At 39.1% G+C, this 22,665-nt stretch overlaps 1 protein-coding gene across 3 annotated transcripts; it reads right to left on the reverse strand.

Annotated features, from left to right (window-relative positions):
- Window positions 1–718: 718 nt before the first annotated feature.
- shc2 (SHC (Src homology 2 domain containing) transforming protein 2) lies at window positions 719–22,568 on the reverse strand. Of its 3 annotated transcripts, XM_047375342.1 has the most exons (15): window positions 22,349–22,568; window positions 21,442–21,536; window positions 18,223–18,489; window positions 14,206–14,276; window positions 11,114–11,174; window positions 10,706–10,825; window positions 9,740–9,793; window positions 9,496–9,547; window positions 9,211–9,337; window positions 8,497–8,677; window positions 7,745–7,838; window positions 5,501–5,668; window positions 5,063–5,409; window positions 4,787–4,937; window positions 719–3,519 (listed from the first exon to the last, which is right to left on the reverse strand). In XM_047375342.1, the coding sequence occupies exons 3-14, from the start codon at window positions 18,403–18,405 to the stop codon at window positions 4,809–4,811; spliced, it is 1,587 nt and encodes a 528-aa protein (XP_047231298.1). In that variant the 5' UTR covers window positions 18,406–18,489; window positions 21,442–21,536; window positions 22,349–22,568; the 3' UTR covers window positions 719–3,519; window positions 4,787–4,808. The 3 variants fall into 3 exon arrangements, with proteins under 3 accessions (XP_047231298.1, XP_047231297.1, XP_047231296.1); XM_047375341.1 differs by lacking the exons at window positions 21,442–21,536; window positions 22,349–22,568 and adding an exon at window positions 20,593–21,419 and having other exon boundaries at window positions 18,223–20,510; XM_047375340.1 differs by lacking the exons at window positions 21,442–21,536; window positions 22,349–22,568 and having other exon boundaries at window positions 18,223–21,419.
- Between the last annotated feature and the right edge of the window lie 97 nt (window positions 22,569–22,665).

Below are 22,665 nucleotides of genomic sequence, written 5' to 3' on the forward strand. Positions count from 1 at the left end.
AGAAGCAACCTAGAAGCCTATGGTAACTGGAGAAGCTCCTCAAAGTTAACGAGAAGATAGATGGAGCTAATTGCAGGGCAATTCTGGAAGAAAACCTGTTAGAAGCTGTAAAAGACTTGCACCTTCCAGCTGGGCAACCGCTATATGGTTTATATCAAAGCATATTCATGTGTTAGAATAGTCCTGTCAAAGTTCAGATCTAAATCCATATGGATCAGTGGCATGACCTAAAAGGTTGTTTAGAGATGGCTTTTATGCAATATGGCAGAGCTTGAGATATTTTGCATAAAATTTGCTAAATATATGTATAAGTGGCAGAGAAATAGCTCAAAAGACATCCAACTGTAGTTGCAGTAAAATGTGGTTCTCTTAAGTATTGATTTTTTTTTAAGAGAAATGGGCCTCTGTCATCCGATATTTATACACGTGTGAAACACGAAGTCGTGGATTACAAATTAATGGTTCCTAGACAATGATTTTTTTATTATTACAATAAATTATACACCAATACACTGACTGGGGCCAACAGCTCCTCCACACGCCTGATATTTTAGTAAAATTGATCTTTGTAGAAAGTTTCACAGGCGCCAATAAGTGTGACAGTAGGGATTTTGTTACACTTTTCTATATTTTTCAGTGTGAGATAGTAATGATAATTGGGTGGTGCTGTAAATGGATAAAGATAAGTGCTCACAATTAGCGCACAATTTTATTTGAACCTTTTTGCAATTTATTTTATTGACTAAACATAATAATGAAGAAAGAAATAGGAAAAATTCCTGAGAACACAAAGGGGGAAAAAATCCTTTAAAAAAATTACAAATTCACATTCTGACCTTGACAAATCTTTGTGGTTGGCCTCATTTATCTGTTCGTAGAAGAGACTGATGCAAAGACAGGGTAAAAACTAAAAATAATAAAAAAGTACTACAGTGACAAAAACATGGTGAGCCACTTCCTGGTGCACCTGAAGCAACAATACAAACCGGTATAGTGTAAATACAGAGCTGTAGACATAAACATGGTCATCAAAGTAATGAATTGAGCAGGGACAAAAGGAGGGATAGTTCATACATATCCTTATTTTACGGTCAATTACTGCAAAGGAGATCAACCGGTGACAGACAAAAGGAAACATCTTTTCTGAGGGTCTTACAAAACAGATTAATAATAAGAGACAGCTGAAAGACTGTGGTTACCTAACAGAAAACTGGAGCAGCTTACCTCACTGTTTACAAATATAAGAGCTTAATTATCCTGAACTTTGTCTGTCTTTTCATTGGCATGGCAAGAAAATGTAGTCTTTTGCAATGAGTGCATAACTGCATATTATATGCACTCTGAGACAAAGGCCTGCTAGTGTAGTTATTAAGGCACTAGGGAAAAACACGTGTGCAGGTACCTTTCAACAAATGGTAATATAAAAGAAGTTTTCAATCATTGCAGTAATTCAGTTCAAAAAGTTAATCTCATATACAGATTCATCAAACCCAGAGTGATGTATCTGAACTTTTAAATTATGTTAATGTTCATTGCAAAGGCTTATAGATAATGGAAACCCAAAATTATGTTTCTCAGAAAATTTGAATATTACATAAAACCAAATAAAACAAGAATTTTAATACAGAAATGCGGACCTGCTGAAAAGTACATTCATGTACTGTACAGTATATGCACTTGAACTTGACTGGGGCTCCCTTTCTATGAATTACTGCATCAGTGTGGCGTGGCATGGAGGCAATCTGCCAATGACTAGGCTGAGATGTTCAGAAAGCCCAGATTGCTTAGATAGCAGCCATTACTCATCTCCATTGTTGGGTCTGGGTTCTTTCCACATTGACATCAGAGATCAGAGATGCTCTGTGGGGTTTAGGTAAGGACAGTAGTCTGTCTAATCAAGGCGTGTTACCATGGTCATTAAACCATGTATTGGTGCTTTTGGCAGCTTGGACAGGTGCCAAGTCCTGTTGGAAAATTAAATTACCATCCCCATAAAGCTTGTAAATAAAGGAAGGCATAAAGTGAGTCTAAAATGTCCTGGTAGATGACTGCATTGACTGGGGACTTCAGAAAACACAGTGGACCAACACCAGTAAATAGTGGCACCCTAAATCATTACTGACTATGAAAACCTTACACTGGTATTCTCTTTAATCTTCCCCCAGAGTCTGGGAGGTACATTTCCTAATGAAATATAAAATTTACTTTCTACTGAAAAGAGGACTGTGGACCACTGACCAACAGCTTAGTCCCTTTTCCCTTTAGCCCAGGTTATGATGACATCAACATTAAATCTGCTTCAGGAATAGCTTGATCGGATACATCTGTGTGCACTTTTCTCCACCACACTTTTCCCTTTAACTCAACTTTCTGATAATGTGCTTGACTCCAGGACACTGTGAACAGCCAGCTTCTTCAGCAACTACCTTTTGAGACTTATTCTTCTTGCGGAGAATGTCAATGACTGTCTGTTGGCCAAGTGTCAAGTCAGCAGTCTTAGCTATCATTGCACATGCCAAAGCATGGTCATAATCTATTGTAATCATTTATTAAAAATCATTATGCTGAGTTGATATTCAAATTTACTTAGAAACATATTTTTGGTTTTCATTGGCTGTAAGTCATAACCATCAAAATTAACAGAAATAAATGCTTAGGATATATTACTGTGTGTGATGAATCTATAGGATATACGAGTTTTCCTTTTTAATTGTATTACAGAATTAAATTATTATGATATTCTTATTTATTGAGATGCACCTGTACAATGAGTTAGAAATGAAGACATTAGCTTTGACTCAGGATGTAGGATTCATCACAGAGTAAAATCTGCTCAGTAGGTGGTCACAGGCTTGTACAAGCTCATCGTACTGCGATCAACTCCTTACAAACAGCAAACAAGACAAGGTCAACTGGAGCTGAAAATATTGAAAAGCTTCATGTATTGTTTATACTGTGGCAAAAGAGAAAATACATAAGCATGTGCCACTCGTACTCCCATCACTGAACTGGGCTCAGTGTTTCTCCTTTGTGCCTTCTCAGATACTGCAGACCAACAGTCGTTACATCCCAAAAAAGAGAGACTTGTCTTCATTTGCTTCTCGTACTCACATTCAGTCACTTTCTGCATCTTTACAGAAATTAGCTTCTCAATTTGAAAGCTGACATCTCTTGATGTAACATCCGTTCTAGAAAATTACTTTCAGTTTTTCTTCTGGTGATGTTTATCACTGGCAGAAAGAACAATGTGGTTGTGGATTACTAAAAGCATTTGTCGTTAGTTTGTGAGGTTTAATGATGTGGTGCTGAAGTTCTGGATTCAGGTTTTCTTAATGTCTGCATGCTGAGGACTTTATGACTGGGTTTAGCCTGGCAGCCAGAGGAAAGGACGAGCGTGACTTGATTCTTAACTTTCATTGGAAGTATGTCCAAGGCAAGAAAGTATAAGTGTTCTTTCAAGATGAAAAATCATCCATTAAGTTTTTAGGCCCAATGTTTCCGTGGTACAGAAGAATTCAGCTGTGGAAAATGATGGAGAGAAACAGATTATGGTTATTAAAGAATAACATATTTTGGGTAAGCAAAAAAGCATAAAATAAAATTGCTTTTAATGTAAGAAAGCCCATAAAGTCAAAAGAAGTTAACTGCAACTAATATTTTTCACTATAAGATGACACACAGTGGTACAGGCAACTGTCTTGCTGTCCGAAAATTGTGGGTGCAATTTCAGCTTCCTACTGCTAATTGTCTATGTGCCCCTGGGCAAGGCACTTAACCTCAAGTTGCCTATCAACCTGCATATCGGTGTATGAATGTTAGCTTTAATTATCTTATAGAGAATTGTTCAATATATCATCTGAAAATGGAAATTAGCTTCTCAATTTGAAAGCACTGCACAAATCTGACCATGATGAAAGAGTGGCACGAAGAAACCAACTGTTGAAAGAAAGCTAAAAGAAGTCTAGTTTTCAGTTTACCATAAGCCATGTAGGGGACACACCAAGCGTGTGGTAAAAAGGTGCTCTGGTCAGATGAGACCAAAAATGGCAGTATCATGCTGCGAGGAGGCTTTTCTTCAGCGGGGAAAGGGAAGTTGGTCAGAGTTGATGGGAAACTAAATGCAGGACGATCCCGAAATAGAGATGTCAAAGATGCAAAACACTTGAGACTGCAGCAGAGGTTAATTTTTCAGGCCCAGCAAAACAATAACCCTAAACATAGAGCCAGAGCTACAATGAAACTGTTTAGATCAAAGCATATTTATGTGTTAGAATGGCACAGTCAAAGTTGAGACCTAAATACAACAGAGAATCTGTGGGAAAACCTGGAAGTTCATGATTACATGCCCTCCATCCAGTCTGACTGAGCTGCAAAAGCAAATAATGGTAAAATAATGCAATCTAAAACTTAGAAACCATGTGTTATTTTCTTATAGGTGACTTTTTGTGGATCTCTCATATAATATTTCCATTGAAGTTTGTAGCTTCAATGTGACAAAATGTTAAAATGTTCAGCGGTAATAATTACTTTCGCAAGGCCAAAAATAATACAATTTTGGGGTTGAACTTTGCATTGCTTCGGAACCTCCTGTTTTAATTTGTCAGATTTTTTGCTTGTGTATCTTTTAGCCAAACTGCCTGAAAATCAGTGGCTGCTCCGATTGATTAGCTAATTGGTCAAACATGAAAAGAGCAGCGGATAAATGCAGCTACTTTTTAAAATCTTCTTTTAAAGCCATTAAAATCATGATCTCTTTTTATTAAAATCAACACATGCTGTTGCTTACATCTCACATCAACCCATGAGGCTCACTGTTTCCTCCGCACAGCTTGTTTAAGATGAAGCTCACTTTCCGCTGCAACAATTGGCAGTTCATTCTTCAGGTGGTACGTTATGAGATGGCTTATACTCTCAAACAACATGTCTTTGGTTCGGACCTTTATGGAGATAAACAGGTTTGAGGTTGTGTGCAGAAACGTCTTGGTGTCAGAAAAACAAACATATTGGTTTATTTAAATAAGATTTTGCCCCACTGGCATGACATGAACTGAAACAGACTCACCACCCCTTCTGGGTCCACTAGCAGCAGGTGTTTTGGCAGGCCACAGTGCATTCCTGTTAACACGTACTGCCCAGGATTAGTGGTGCTCTCACGGACAAGAAAATCGCCATCTCGAACCAGGAGTTTCTCCGCGTCTCGCCGGCTCATGCGGCTGTGGTACCACATCTCTCTGCGCAGTTGCTCCTCATTCGGGGCCACAGGGGCTCTGCGTCTCGGTGGACTGGGCCACTGGTCCTCTAAGTTTCGCACACCCTCTCCTCCAGCTTGAGAACCAGAACTTCCTACTGCACTGGGGCCAACAGCTCCTCCACATGCCTCATGAAGCTTTAGGGCATCCTCGAAGGGCCCTGGAGAGGGACACAATGTTTTACATAGAGCTGTTTAGTTATTCTGCTTCAGTTTTTCCATGTGCCACAGGTGTATCTGTCAAAGACCCACTCATATCAAAGAGATCCTTTTTGGGGCTGTCATGTGCCCTGGCCCCTCTATGTCCATCTGTTCCCTGTGTTAGTGGTTCCAGGTTTTCCAGACTCTGTGTGTTTACGTACTGGTGCTCCTCGTAGTCCTTGCTGCCTGGTGGCTGACCATCAGCACAGAGGTAACCATCTGAGCAAGACAAAATCCACTTAAAACAACGCTTCAAACAATTAATGTGTAATGCTTTGCTTTTTAAAATTGTGCAAGCATTTGTTTAACAAACTTTTGCTGTTGATACTGCAGTTATAAAATTTTACTTTCCAACATATGTGTACTTAAGTTGATTTTATTAAAATCAACTTATTATTATTATACACAATTAAGACCATCATAAAAATTCCATATATCTATTTAAACAATTATGAAACTGTTGTTTTATAGAGAAAAAACAAAACCTTGAGAACCGCACAGATCCTTTTTTTTCAAAAATTATATGTAGCACAAAATACAGGGGAAAGGAAAAGGCTATTCTGATCAAATATCCCAAGACTTAAATATAATACACCATGATCATAAAATGATGTACAGGGTCATGAAAAAGTATTTACCCCCTGCCATTTTTCTATATTTTTTTTATGGAACATTTAAATGTCTCAGATCATCCAACTAATTTTAATAACAAACGAAGATAAGCTGAGTAAATACAAAAAGCTGTTTTCAAAAAATAATTTCACTGATGAAAGAAAAAAGCTATGTAGGCCAATATGGTGCTCTGTAAAAACCTAACAGCCCCATGGTAAATCATGAATTAAGCATTTTTTGGAAAGCTAAGTTCAATTTCAGTAGCCACAGCCAGGTCTGATTACTGATCTTTTCAATAAACAAATCACTTAAGCAGAACCTGCTTGACTACATAAAATAAACTAAAAGATGTCAAAAAGCAACACATAATACCCAGATTTTCAGAAATTTAAGAACAGATGTGAAACTCTCCAGTGAGTCACAGTTAGAGCCATTATCTGAACATGGAGAAAACATGAAGCAGTGGCAACCATTCCCAGGAGTAGCAAACCTACCAAAATTACTACAAAAGCACTGCAGACCTCACTTGTCTCAGAAAGGGAGAAGATTTCACTTGGAAATGTCTGTTTCAGAAGGTTTGGGTCCCATTACATCTGGTACAGAACTACCACAGCATTTTAGAAAAAAGAATTGTTTCATGTAGACAGTTTAACATGGTGTTGGACTTGCCGTAATTGATAGAACAGTAACTTTTGCTCTCTACAAGACAATCCTGAAGGAGAATATCCAGACATAAGTTTGTGAGCTTATGCTCAAATGCATTTAGGTTATGTTACAGGAAAGGAAACCCAGGCAAGTCCACCTCTGAAAGGTTAAAAAACATAAAACAAAATGAAGGTTTTGGAGTGGTTAGTAAACGTCTGAGCTTAAATCCGATTGAGATGCTATAGCATGACTATAAACAGGATGCTCACACTTGAAATTCCTACATTGTGGCTGACATTGTCATATTTACTTGTGGTGGGAGAGTTGGACCTAAGCGCAGAGATGAAAATGGCAGCCTCGTGATGGCTAAGATGTTTTGTTGAAGAAAAGACCCATAACAAATGTAAAAATTTGCATGAAAGGACAGAGTGACTGGAAACAGCAAAGCAAATGGAAGGAACTGGGATGAAGGAAACAGAAAACGGAGAATAAAGAATATGGCATGGAGGTAGAAGAAATGATAGGCTATTAAATACTGAATGTTAAATGAATGAAATAAGACCCTGAGCAGGAAAACTGAGGGAAAGTGACAAAGAGACACAGAGGTAACACACAGGGAGACACATACAAAACCATGTGACAACCAAAAAACCCAAATACTCACTGAAAATGACAGAAAGAAGACATTTTTTGAAAAAACAGTGAACCTCTCCAGCAAAAAGAGTCATGGCCAGTAATTACAAGCACTTGATGGAAGTTCTTTCCACCAACTGCGTCACAACCAGTTGTTAAGGGTAGGGGATAAATACTTTTTTTACAAAGGTCACAGTTGGTCTGGATTACTTTTCTCTTTTGATAAATGAAATCATCATTTGAAAACTGCTTTTTGTATTTACTCAGGCTTTTTGTAATATCAGTAGTTTGATGGTCTGAAACATCTAAGTGTGAATAAAAAAGCCAAACAGAAAAAAATCTATCAGGGTGCAAAACACGTTTTCTTTTCCAGCAATGGCTACTTTCTGCCACACGGTGTCTCACCTGAGCTACATGTGGTCTCAGTGTCCCAGTGTAGCTCATAACAGAGCTGACCCGGTGGGTAAAATCCCCGCTCCCTCCTGGCCTGTGAGCACATCTGTTAACACAACCACACCAGAACAACATATTTTAAATACATCAGCATCTTTGTTACCTTAGAAATAGTTGTTATCTCTTCTCCCTATATTGTAGTTCTGAGGCACACGGTGTGAAATGTTCCCTATGACACATTCTAATACTGTAAACAAACAGCATAGAAAGGAATATGTTTCCTTTTTATACAATCATCCAAGTCTTTATGGTGCAGGCACATCAGGATGATTGATATAGATCATATTTTGGGATCTTGTGTTCTGTAATTCTTTTTAAACAATGTGTGGAAGGAGCAGACAAACACATCAGTGACTAGTTAGAGAAATGCTAAGCCAGACACCCTCAGTCTTTCTGTAATAAACTTTAATTACAGACCAGATGATAAAGGTCAGATGTAGTTTATATAACATCATGAAAATATTAGATAGCAAGATTACTGTGTCACTGCTGGCTGCTTCAGTGTTAATACTGAATAAAAATTATAAACGTATGTTAAAATTGAGTTGAGAAATGTCAATATTACATGCAAGTAGTCATGTTACGCTCACAGGTGTGTAAATATAGAATTTTGCCTGCATTTCAGTCTGCAAAGAATCACAATACTGTACTCAAAGCCTCCAAAGCGCAATCCAGAGCCTGACCTTTTGGAATACTGTTCCCACCTGAGCTGCTGTCATGTTCTGTGGTTGGGTGTGGATGTGACCCAGGAGGGCCCCACTGTGCCTCAGCCTGGAGTCCACGACTCCCCCAACAGGAGGCTCCTTTCCAGGGATGCTGTTGTAGTAATTGTGCTCAGAAGCATCTTCATCCTCGCCCCACGCCGGCTTCTCTGTTCTGACAGGCCTAAAGCAAAATGTGCAATGTCTGAATTCATAACTAAATGTCACAGTAGAAAAGTGAACATTTTCTAAATGCTTTTTAGTTCAACATGGTGCCAAAATTGATTAGAAAAGGACATCTGAGTTTGCAAATAGATTTTTCTGGACTTCAACCCATCAAAATATGATTTACAAAAATCTGAAAAAGATTCTCAAGTTGCTGCTGGTGACAGGAAGTTGGATGTTTATTTGAACCCAAAAAAGAAGAGACAGCAAGGCTTAATTTCCTCCTGCATTGCAAAAGCATCACTCAATGTTCAATGCTTGGTGTGAAAATATCTGATCTAATATTAACAGTTTTAAATAAACTTTGAAGTAACAGAAGAACAGAGAAAATCATAGATTAACCTGAAAATAAAACACTAGATCTGGTTTTATAAAGTAGCTAGCATGCTTTAGGATGTAGCGTGGAGGTCTGGAAAGCCTCATAGCCTTTTCAATGTTTTTGTTTTTTCATTTATGAATTCCTGCATGTGAATGTTTCAGGACTGTGTTTACCTCTCCACAGATGACATGGTTTTAGGAGGACTGTGCAGATACTGTTTGAACTGGAGCTCAAATGCTTGGCCAATCGTACTGATGACACTCTGGGCTAAACCATCCGAACACTCCAGGATGTGACATGCTGCAAAAATCCAAAAGATTATGGATCAGTGCAGAAAAACAACCAAAAACAACCCAAACACATCATCAGTATGTGACAGATAACACTGATGATTCATATACTGATAAATTAAAATCAAAAGATTAGAAATATATTGTGGACAGAAAAAATAAGCTTACCTCTTTGATTTACTGGGTCTTTGGCTACATATGCAACATAATCTGGTGTGTCCTGCAGCAAAGAAAATGGAAAGTTCAATTAGACCAAACATAAATTACAGATTCTTAAGTAAATTCATTGATTTTTGGGGTTACAAGATTGGAAACCAACAGAATATAATAGATCATGATATGTTAAGATGGAAATGTCAAGTCCAAACAGCAGGGAGGTGGAGGGTGTGGGGGTTTAAAATGCTGCACTTACTGTGTCTCCTCCAGAGGCAAATGAGATGGACTGCATGGGATGGTGTGCAATCACCTGGAAGACACACATGTGAAAGTGGTTTGTATGAGAAGATGGAAAGATATATTGTTTTACAATATTGAGAACTTGATTACAAATCAATGAAGCAAAAGGACAAAAAAAATCAATTAATCAATCAATCAATCAATCAATCAATTAATCAATCAATCAATCAATTAATCAATCAATCGATCGATCAATCAATCAATCAATCGATCAATCAATCACATGAATTTATTGTAATTCTATTGCATACGTAACATGCAGAACACAAACAGATAAAAACATAAAAGAACTGTAATAAACTGCATTCTTGTTGATGCTGAGGAGTCCTGTCTGTTCAGGCTGTGACCTTTAGAAATTGTTCACTAGCTACTTCTTTTTTGTCTGTGTTAAGCACCAGGATGTTGTCTTTGCATCAACCTGTTTGTTTACTCATCACTTCCATTCACAAGTCCCGCTTCTGTGATATCATGAAAAATAATTTGAATTATGTCTTCCTCATGAATCGTTGCAGAGTTGTGTGTTAACAGTGTAAGAAATGATGATCTGAGCGTGCAACCTTGAGGCACCCCAGTGCTCAGTGATAGACCCCAACATGTTTGACTCAGGAAGGAAATTCAGAGCCCAGAGACAAGTGGCAGTGTTCAGGCAGAGCAGGAACCGTTTCTCTAAAGGTCTCTAAAAAATGGTGGTATTAAACACCAAGCTAAAATCATTGTATAGCTTTCTAGTATGGGTCTCTATAAGTGAGAGCTCTGTGTAGTTGGATGTTGCAAGTTTGGTTGAGCAGTTGAGTCGATATTTGCACTAGTACAACTCTTGAAATGCAGGAAGGTTGGGTGAGATGTCAGTATTAGGCAGCACCACTTAAACAGTAAGAGTGTCAAATTTAGCCTTTCAGCTTGTTGTAATAGAAAATCTTACCTGCCGTGTAGTAGGGTATAGCAGACCAAGGCCATCTACAGAAATGTTGACAGCAATGTTCATACCTGCAAATCGCAGGTTACTCTTTCCCATGACTGATTGCAGAGCTTTGTTTGGGGCCTACATGAAAAATAAATTGAACTTTTCAGGAACTAAAAAACCTCCAGCTTTCAAGAGTAACTTCTTACTGTTTGGCAAACGTAACATGAGCTATACAAGTGCAGCACATTTACAAGTTTCATTTTATACTTTTGAATGAATATTTATTAATGCAACCATGTACAGATGTGAAGACTGTTCATTTTATTCTTTTAAGTGAGTAGTTAAAACCACACAAGTCTATACTACTTATCATAAGCATATGACACTGCTGTGAATATTCATGGTAGATTATAATTCACTACTGACCTTTTTCCTCCAAGCCCCCTTTCCTCCAGGCACAGCCTCACAAAGTCTGTTGATGGCTTCCCTGATTAAAAAATAAAGAGAGAATAGAGGTCACAAAAATAAAGAAGATATTGGCCTCTGATTACCAGCTACTCATTATGCAAAAAACATTTTTCAGGACTAAACAGAACCGTTGCATTGTAATCATGGGAACATTTAAGGTTAAACTGGAACAAGTGGGGCTGTGGCCTTATCTGCAAATGTTCCAGGTCTGTTACAATTCAAAGGTCAACAACTGCTTTCTATCTGGCCTGTTATTCACAAACTGATCTGTAAAATGTTTTGTTAAAGCTGAGATTCTCTGCTGAATCACAGAAAAGTAACTGCTGCAATGTGATGCAAAATAAATACAATGCTAGCTGAGTTAACACGTGTTTTCCAAAAAGCATCTCTCTCCGACTCTGCAGGAAGACAGCTCAAACTTGAGGGAATGGCACCCTAATGGCTACTTAAAGCCTGATTTCCCTGTGTCTGATGGTAGGGATGAGGCATAATGTAGGTTTAAGGCTGGAGATCGCCATCTATCTGTCAGGGGACAGTAGGGACAGAAATCAACAGACCCGGTTGGCCCTATCGAGTGGCTCGTAAATATTTAAAAAGCAGTGTCACGGGCCTCGTCTCGGGTAAAGGTCTTCTCAGGGATTTTTGAAAAACACCACCACATTCAAATGACTCATGCTGATGAAAGCAGAGGGAGGAGGAGGGAGAGAGAAAGAGAAGGGCTGTTGTTGTTATTGCCTGCAGTCTTGGTCTTTTCTGTCAGTCCTAGTATCTAAATGCTGAGCCTCATTATCACCAGTGTTGTGGTTAAACAGCATGACAGAGGGCCCTGTGGGGAAACAGCAACTTCTTCAAATTTAGGAGCTGAAACACATTTTTGAAATTCTTACAACCTTATACTTGTGATCCTCCAAGATATAATATTGTTTGGAAGCTCATATATGTTTTAGAGATGGAAATTACTCTTTTCAATTGTTTCTCAGTATATTTTAGAATAAATATTATGTCAAATTGGTTTGAAAGAAAAATGGATCAACCCACTGTGTCTCGCAAAATTATTTTCACCAATTAAACTTTGTGGCATTTTGTCACATTACAACTGCAAACTGCAACGTTTTATGCAATGGACCAACACAAAGTAGTACATAATTGTGGAGTTGAAGAAAAACATAAGAATCGGAAAAATCTGGCATGCATTACTATTCATGACCCACTGCGTGAGTATTTTGGGGTTTGTCTCTACCAGCTATGAACACCCAGACCTATGTAAAGATACATTTTAAAATCTTGCCCTGGACTCTCAGATGGATTTAGGTTTGGAGTTTAGCCGGGTAAATCTAACATGTGAATATGCCCTTTCCATTTCAGGTCTAGCTGTTTGTTTAAAGTCGTCCTGCTGGACGGGGAAACTGTGTCTACATCTGAAGATGTTTCCAGCCTCAAACTGGTTTTCTTCCAGAATTTTATTTAGCTCCATTCATCTTCCCATCAACTCTAATTAACTTTGTAGAACCTGCTGAAGAAAAGCGTCTCCATGGCATGATGCTGCCAACACCACATTTCTATTTCAGGGTGGTGTGTGACACATAATGTCTTTCATCTGACCAGAGCACCTTCTTCCACACCCTTGAAATGTGTCGTACATGGCATATGGCAAACAGAAATTCTGCAGGCTTTCTTTCAACGGTGACTTTTTTTTCTTGCCACTCATTTAAAAAGACCAGATTTGTGAAGTCCACAACCACTATGGATGTGGATCTCTGCGGCTCATCCAAGGTTACGATGGAGTTACCTCTTGACTGCTACTTTAATAATTGCTCTTAGACATGGCTTATTAAGTTTGCTATACTCTTTCCATTTCCAGGTGATTGATTAAACAATGTTATGTGAGATGTTTAAAGCTTAGGGAACTGTTTTACAACCTAACCCTGCTTTACAAACCTTCACAGGTTTATCCCTGATAAATCTGGTTTCTTCCTTGGTCTTCATGATGCTGTTTGTTCACTAATGTTGACAAAGTGATACAATTCTATTTGCAAGGCACTGTGCTGCCATAATCAAAAAACATTTTTAATGATTTTGTAATTTGAAATTACTTAAGTGAACTTGACTAAATAATCAAATTTAGGAGAAGCACAAAAGAAAAACATAATGGAAATCATAGTTTCTGCACCAAACAATAAGCAGCCAGAGTAGCATCAGTAGGGTTCATGCCTTTGCTTTTCTTTTGTTGTTTGGTTTTGCACAACCCAAACCTCCTCCTCAAGAACTTGCAGCCAAACACATTATCCAACAGGGTGCGTTCACAGAGACCACTGCAGCTTTCCACTGTCATTAGCAAACATCATCAATTATAGATCTTCTTCTCTATCACTCCATTTCTGCTACATCCTCCTTTTCCTCCTCTCTCCCTGCACTTAAGCTTTGGATGCATGGTAGGCTCAGATTACTGACAATCGATGGTGGAGGAGAGATAGAAGGGTGAGAGATGGAGGGGAGGAGAGACAAAAGGAGATGAGGAGGGAAAAGGAACGTGCTGCCTCTCTGAGGGTGAGGATGACAACATTACATGCAGCGAAGGAAAACAGAATGAAACTCACATGCAAAGAGTTTCAAGTTCGAACTGTTTTTTCAGTGAAAGAATGGTGCTTCTTTCTGAAGTCTGGCAGACACTATACAGGGCTTCTTTTTTGTGAAATACTTCATACTCTGGTTTTGATTGAAATGTCTGCTATTCTTGTAGATTCCAACTGCTAGTACAGAAAATATAATGAAACTCCCAGAAGCTAAACGTCTTGAGTATGATTTAGCGGTTAAAAAAGGGTAACAAACAGCAAACCCAACCATCTTTGATGCATTCATAGAAAAAACTGCATATCCAACAATTATTATGCAAATTAATGTTTTGTTATTGTCAAGACGTTTGCTCAAAGTACTACCCTAGACCAGCTAGCACTTTAATATTACAGCCATGGACATGTAAATAAACACTATACTTCTTGGATCAAATTATCCTGACTCACTGCAGTCAGTAAAGATGGTTGCTGGCTTACCTTGTCACCTGAGTCCTTGTGTTGAAGTCCAGGGAGCGCATTGATTTCAGCACCTCAATGCAACCCATGTACTACAGAGAAAAAGACCACATCAGATGGGAATGCATACAAACGTGTTTTTATTCTGATCTTGCCCCCTGCTCTGCATTTAAATAAATGTGTTTTTGTGAGGCACCATGCTTCCAGGAAAGACATTTTTAGAGTACCAGATATTTAATCTTCCATTATTAAACATGACAATTTCCCATTTTTATATCAAATCCAGAAACTAACCATTAAAGCATGCTACTACCACAGCGCCGTCCTAATGACTCTCAAATCAGGGCGCTAATGGCACCTTGACTAGATTAGCATCACTGAGCTCCAACTCAAACTGCAGCTTCTGAGCCCTCTGGGGGGACACTTCTGTGTGAGGGTGTTTGATCCTGCAGCCAGTGCATGTGTGAATGTCGTCTTGTCTGCAGCGCTGTCATGAAAAGACCGGTCAGGATGTGCTACAATTATCTGCTGCAGTTAATAGGGCAAAATCCTACCGAGGAACAACTCAAAAAATAAAATTGAATGTGGCATATCTTACTCGTTCCCGCTAAACCCACAAATAAAAAACAGAATAAGGGAAGTGTTACAATGTTTTACTTGTGATAACTCTACTGGTGCAACAGCTTTTTTTGTCCTCTGTCTGATTAGTTGGGCTGTTTTGAAAACTATTTTTATAAGAAGTGCTCTCAAAAGTGATACTTTTCAGTGTGTCAAACAGATAGGATAAATGTTAAGGAGGGCTAACTCCATGACATTTTTAGTTTGATACAGTGCCTTGAAAATCTATTCACATTGAGAAAATGTGAAAATCTGAAGATTTACTCGAACAGTCCAATGAAAATCCAATTTTATTTCAGCAGAAATCCAACTGTTCTGTGTTCTGAGTTTTGTTACAGAACATTAATGAACAAACAGTATCATGAAGATCGGGGAACACACCAAGGAAAAAGTAGGAAGGACGTTTAAAGCAGGGTTTGGTTACAAAACAATAACCTAAGCTTTAAAAATCTCCCAAAGCACTGTTCAATACACCATACAAAAATGTAGAGTATGGCAAAACTACAGACAAGAAACCTACCAAGGAAAGGCTGTCCAGCTAAACATACAGGTTCTGAAAGGAGAAACTTGATTAGATAAGAAGCCAAGAGGCCAATAGTAACTCTGGAGGAGCTGCAGAGATCCACAACCCAGATGGGAGAACCTGTCGACAGGATAACTACTGGTTGAGCCCTCCACAAATCTTCAAAGCTATTACTGGAAAAAACCTGGATGTAGTCCAACTTGCAGTAACCCATGAAGGGGAAGCAACAAAAATTTGGAAGAACGTTCTCTGGTCACGCAATATTATGACTGAGCTTATGACGTACATGCAAAGTGTTCTGTGTGGTGGAAAACATACACTTGAAAATCCCTCTGAAAAAAACCATCCAGATGGACCACTCTGTGGTAAGTTGATAGGAAGACAGATAGAGTTAAATAGAGGGCCTTCCAATCGTGGAAGAAAGCCCTGTTAGAAGCTGCAAAAGGCTTGAGACTGACAAAAAAGTTGCCCTAAACATACAGCCAGGGTAACAATTTAAAAAGCACCCTCATTCTTTTCACTTGAATGTGTTTAAAGACATAAAATCCCAACAACATACATTGAAGTTTGTGGCCGTGACGCAACAAGATGCGGAAATGTTCAAAGAGTATGAATAGTTTTTCAAGGCAGACTACTTGGGGGATATTTCTTTGCAACAAACAACCACACAGCAGAGACTAAGAGACAGAGAGAGGATCCCCGGAGTCTAAATGAGCTTAATATGCTCTCTAATAAGATTTCGGCTTGAGGGAAGTCTTCCATCGGGAAAATTGTCCCTTTTTTTCTTTTCCATTTTATTTGCTGATGCAGCAGCCCCCAGGCCCACAACTCCCACCCATTCTCCGTCATTCTTATGTTGTCCTTCTGGGCTAAAGCTCTAACTTACACATCCCATGACTAGGGACACCAGGTTTTCAAGAAACATTCCTTAGAAATGTAATAATACAGGCATCTTCTTGTCGAACTCTGTTATAGCTGCCTTTCTCTTTGACATAAATCCCCGCAGCTTTATTGTTTGCCATCAGAAAGTCGCAATTCATTATCTGGAGGCAGTGGGACAACAAGAACCACAATGAACATTGTGTAATGTTGGATAACCAGAGGAAAAACAACCAAACAGGCAATTTTTTTAAACTAAGTCAGTGAATGCCATGCCTTTTCTGCATGGGGATAAAGTATTTTTGGGAAATTGCATAGGTCACTTTAAATATGAGAAATATGCATAATATTATGGGTAAAAAAAGCTGCAATGAAACAGAATACAGAGTTTAATAGATGTATATTGATAATAGCCTCTCTGGCAACTGCAGTGCTTGTTTTAATGGCTGCTGCAGTGTTCTGGCTAGCAGAAACGGCAGATGCAGAGACACAGCATGTGGCATGCCTTTGTGGACACCAGGAAGATATAAACACATTACTGAGAAACCCATATATCTGCCAAGCAAAGGGCTAGAGGTCTGTGAATGAATGACTCTATATGTGGAAACAGAAACAGAGAGATGCTCACTCTCATGGATATAGTGGCATATCATGGATATGCCACTGAATTACACATATAAGAGCTCAGAAATCCTGCCTTTCACAGGTCTTCTGTGAGGATTGCATCACGCTTACAGATGACAACAACAAGCTCTTAGATACACAATCGGATCATTAGCAGGGACATCGATCAGAGATAAGAAGAGCCATCACTATGAAGCTCAGAAAGCAGAGCATTGTGACGAGAAATCACTTTTATGAAACACTCTTCTGCTACTGATCCAACTGCCTCGTCCTCGTCACATGATGCAAATAAGTGTGATTAAATGTAATTGAATATAGGAAAGAATGGTGCTCCTTTAATGTCATTAAAAAATGCGCTCGGGGGCCCCAGACTGCAATAATCAAGAGCCGTGTCATTAAGTCTGAGGATGAGGGGGAGGGAGCAGAGGTGAACAGTCATCAGGAAGGATGCCATAATGAGATGAATGATAAACAACACTCAAAAGGATTCAGACCTCTCAGATTTATAACATTTATCATCTAACAATTACTTTATTTTCCCAGATTTTATTGATTTTTAATAAAAATAAGAAAGAAGAGAACAAAGTAACAAACTCTAACTAAACAAACAACCCAATGCTTATATTCATGATGATTAGAGGCATCAGATAAAATTAATGTGTAAAATCATTATATTCGCTGCACAGATGAATGTAAACATGCTCAAATCCTCACAAAGAGAGCCACTCCCACAGTGGGAGCTCACAATCAGGCAGGTTACACGCTCCATAAACACAGTTTTTATTTTAAATACAGTGTGACACACACCATCTTTACTTAAAAGTGTGGCTGAACAACAATAGTTTCCACAGGCAGCACATAATTTCATGGTTTATTTTTCTCCAGCCATACGCCTGAGTGCAATCATACTACAGACTCCTAACCACCAACACCAGGCCGTCTAGGTGGACGAAATTATGTATTCCCTCGGCACTGCCACACGTGCTGCATAACAAACTGCCTGCTGTTGACATGCTTTTGTTTGTATGTTTGTTTTCACATTCAGATGAATAAAACTTAACAGTCCTAATATTCTCTTTTCCTATGGGAGCATTTAACTGGAGATGCACCAGTTATTTTGTGCCAAAATCATCCAATTTTCTCTTCACTGGCAAGTGAAAAAGTAAAACAAATATATATAAAAATACATATTAAGTTTATCAAAACTAAAAACTCTCATCATTTTTGGTCTATAAATGCATTAACAGGTTAAAGGATAGGGACATATGCTTTGATGCATAAAGGACAACAAAATCTGCTTCAGCCAGGTAAATGCAGATTAGTGCTTCACTAGGGTTAACAGTTAACAAAATAACTTGTTTCTTTTAAATTATTCTTTTTTCAAATGTACTCACCCTAACAATGTAAGAAGCTCCTTGTCCTGCAATTTTCTTGTCAGGGTGCAGCCAGCCTTGAGAGGGTTTGTGGATGAAGCTGCCCTTCGTGTGGAGGTCTTCTCCCCCCGGCCATATGCCTTCCACCCTTGTCCTGCGGCTCATTCCTGATCTGGAGCTGCTGGAGACACCAGGGCTCACCATGACCTCTGCTGTGACCCCAAATCCATGTCCTCCTGGACTGCCAGAGGTTGCAGATGTTGCTACTGCTCGCTGCCCTCGGATGGCCTGCAGGGAACAGGGGGTGACACATACAGGGTCACAGGAATTTAGTACGGCTGCAAGGCTGGCCACAGGACCACTGGCTTGGCTCGCCCCACTGGTCCTGTTTGAAGATGAGGAGGTTGAGGACTGGGAAGAAGTTGTCTTGTTTGAGTCCTTGCTAGAGCTAGAGCTGGACGGGCTCCTGCTGAGCAAGGAGTTGGAGAACTTCCATTGAGGCATCTTGGGGATGAGCATGCAGAAGGTTGTGGTGGCCTCCTGCTCCCCATCCAGACATGGGGAGTCTGCCAGGGCTGCAGCCCCGACAGAAGAGGAGGACCTGGCACTGGGATCTAGAGGAGGCAAAGGAGGCAGGGGGAGACTCTGTGTGGAGGAGGAGACCACCGGTGTGGCCACAACTTTGCTGCTCATGGCTAAGCTCTGCATCAGGTCGTCAGAGGAGGTTACAGACTCGTTGCGAAAGCGGTCATACTTTGGCTTAAGGAGCATGCCCGGAGGAACCGCCTGAAGCAGCAGCTGAGAGAGGGGATAACTTTGAGAGGATGGAGGGGAGAAGGGTAAAGGGAGGGAGAGGGATGGAGTAATGGAAGAGGAGGAGAAAACAAAAGGAGAAAATTTCCCAGACTACGTCCTATATCCTTGTCAAAGTCAAATCAGCGCTGTGTGAACCTCCGCCGCTCAGAAACTGTCCCGCTCTCATGCTGCTGCTGCTGCTACCCTCCTCCTCCTGATCTGAGTGGGTCCGCTTCCTCTCACTGCCTGAGGATAGACCGCTCATGCGCTTACGACTGTCTCTCCTTCTTCGTGGATGATGTCACTGGCCTGTGAGCCCTGCCCTGTCCAGTCGCTACCAGAATGTAGTCACTGAAACACACATGCTGTAACCACCCTCCTCTAAGACACAAACATATACATACTGCAGATCACCTAAGCCTCTGCATAAAGGAAAATTCAGCAAATGAATCAGTTTTAGGTCATTCAAAAGTAGAATTACAGTACATCATGGGATGAACCCAAAGAGAGCAATGAGCTTATAATTATAAAAGGGTTAATGTTGCTGCTAAAAGGCAGATAATAATATAATTCCCGCTGTTCCTATAGTAATAAAAGAATAAAAAAGAAAGTGGGAATAAATACTGTTGCTCAATGTGTTAACCCGCAATCAATAAATGCGCATAAATGTACATAAATAATAATCCCGCAAATATGCAACAGTAAATATAATAACCTATTTTTATATAAAATTTTAAAAAAAATCAACACTTAAACTTATGTTATAGATATGAGAGCAAGACCCATGAGTTGAAGTGAATTTTTCATGAGTCAGCGTGGCTTTACCCAAGCTTTATAGAAATACCTAACAAAAGGAACAATGCAGTCACCACCTTAAAGGACAACACATCTGACAGCATCCACCCTTTTCCATCTGCTTGGATTCTCTTTCCCTCCACCCTCTCATCCACCTCTCAGGGGAGCAATCAGGCATCTCAGCGTGACCCTTTTAGCTCTTCACTTGCACCCTCCCCTGTGGCTTTCACTAATTCCCTGCCATTTCTTCTCTCTTTTCTACTCTTTCATATCGAGCAGGGGTTTACTCGATTAACCATTACATTATGTGCAATCAACGGGTGTCCAAAGCACATCTGGGGCTGCCCTAGGGTGAGTACTAGGATGTTGGGATTATTGGCGTGTTTTAGCTTCCTCAAGATGGAACCAGATATGTATCTGGATAGTTTAGATAATGGCTAAACACCTCTCACTCATCATGTTATTTGAGGCAAATTATAGCTTCTAACCCTGTTGGGCACACTACTGTCCCGTTGGTGATGTAGTTGGGAGAAGCTACTTCTGTATTAAGGTTCTGCATCCATATAGTGGAGTTTGACTGGCTGACAAAATTGTTCGGCTGGTGATACTCGTAAAAGTTACATCTATCTGAAAGTCAGGGCACGTTGCACCGTGACAAGAATTGATACTTACATTACCTGTCAGTGATCATAATGTTATGCCTGCTGTTTGTTTTTTTGCTGAAATATAGCACACGAACAAATGTCAATATAATGCATAAAACTTGCATACTTTGCCATGAAAAAGTATTTTTCCACTTACAAGTTTCTATTGATCCTTCGTTTTCTGCTTATCCAAGATTGGGCTGCAGCAGTAACAGGTCCAGAAGGGCAACATCCCTCTCTAGAACCATCCCTTTATATTTGGCTCAAAATGACAAGGCATTTCCAAAAAAGAGCAACACACAAACAGTTTGACATTTGGTCTGAGGGTGCTTTGCATCTTCAGGAATAGGGGCAACTTGCCATAATTAATGGAACCATGAATTCTATTCTCGAACTGAAAATCCTGAGGGATAATGTCTGGTCTTTAAATAGTGACTTTAAGATTAAGCACAATTAGATTATTCAGCAGGACAATCATCTGTAGCACACCACCAAGTCCATATCTGAATAACCCAAAACAAATGATAGTTTTGGAGTGGTCTAATCAAAGTTTAGATTTAAATCCAATTGAGATGCTCCGGCATGACATTTAACAGGCTGTTAAAGCTTTAAACCCATTCCCTGTGGCTGAATTAAAGCAATTCTGCAAAGAAAAGTGGGGCAAAGAGATGCAAAAAATACCGATTGTTGGTTATCACAAACAGGCAGTTGCTGAATCCAAGGACCGTGCAACCAATTTTCAGGATTTCAGGGGCAATTACTTATTCACATAGGGCCAGGTTGGTTTACATAGCTTTTTCGTTTAACAAATGAAGTCATAATTTGGAAACGGCTTTATTTATTTACTCAGGCTATTTTTGTTTGATACTAAAATGTGTTTAGCGATGTGAAACATAGGCGTGATTAAAAAAAAAGTTAAAGAAATGTGTTAGAGAGCAAATACTTCACGGCACTGTAAAAATAGATGAAGGTATTTCAGAATAGCATCAGAATTTAAAACATTTACCTCAGATGAAACATCAAGGTCTGCTAATTTCCAGAGACTTTAAACTGGAAAATGCGATGCAACGTGTTCTCCAGCTTCCAAGTGCTTCTGCTTTCCTTGAAGGAAGGAACACGTTCATTTTCGGGATGGAGACGAAATAACAATAAAAGCACAGAAGCAGCTTACCTTTCCCTAAAAAGCCAGTTACTTCTTTTTTGTTTGCTACTGAGTCATAACGTTACTGATAAACCAGATGTAATCAACGTATTTTGACAAATGCAGCAATAGCTAGCATTTCTCCATATGTTTTGTCTTCCTTTTCCAAGAAAACAAACTACGATAACACAGATGGTAAAAAAGATTACATTTTATTTCAAACTAAATTCAGTAAGCAATGAACCAAATTTATAGTTATGGAATTTCACATTGATCTCCTGTACTGTGCATGTTACCAAATTTCTCTCTGAAAAACAAACCATGCTATGAATTCACCGCGGCTTATTTGCAGTCATTGTTTGGACAACAGAAATAGCATTTTAAAGCATACAAAGCTGACAGAAGCACACACACCATCTATCTATCTATCTATCTATCTATCTATCTATCTTTCTATCTATCTATCTATCTATCTATCTATCTATCTATCTATCTATCTATCTATCTATCTATCTATCTATCTATCTATCTATCTATCTATCTATCTATCTATCTATCTATCTATCTATCTATCTATCTATCTATCTATCTATCTATCTATCTATCTATCTACCTATCTATCTGATTAATATTTACTTTTTTTAGAAATGCTATTTCTTAGATAATACATTTTACCCAATGGATTTCCCTCAGTCTTTTGTTCCTTGTCGATCTATTTTCTGTCAACTTTGATTCTTTGGATAAGGCAGAAACAATACTTTTGGTTTTGTACCTCGTTGCAAAATGTGTGCGTGCAGCATGCTTGTCATTCTTGTTTACAAGTTTAAGGATTGTTTGCTCCTAATTCCTGTAACGCAGAGATGGAGAGAGACCAAAGATCTGTCACTAAGTCAAGGCTTTCGCTTACACAACTCCTACCATGAACTGGTTTTCTAACTGAACACATGTTTAGGCAAAATATATACTGCTTACTCATCCTACAAGATTACAAAAATCGCATAAAATATTATTTTCTATAGACCGGGAAAATATCACTTGCTACAACTTGTATTTCTTAGCTGTTTAGTTTTTATGTTCGAGTGACTCATC

This window comes from Girardinichthys multiradiatus, chromosome 9 (assembly GCF_021462225.1).
Source record: "Girardinichthys multiradiatus isolate DD_20200921_A chromosome 9, DD_fGirMul_XY1, whole genome shotgun sequence".
Classification (NCBI taxonomy): Eukaryota; Metazoa; Chordata; class Actinopteri; order Cyprinodontiformes; family Goodeidae; genus Girardinichthys; species Girardinichthys multiradiatus.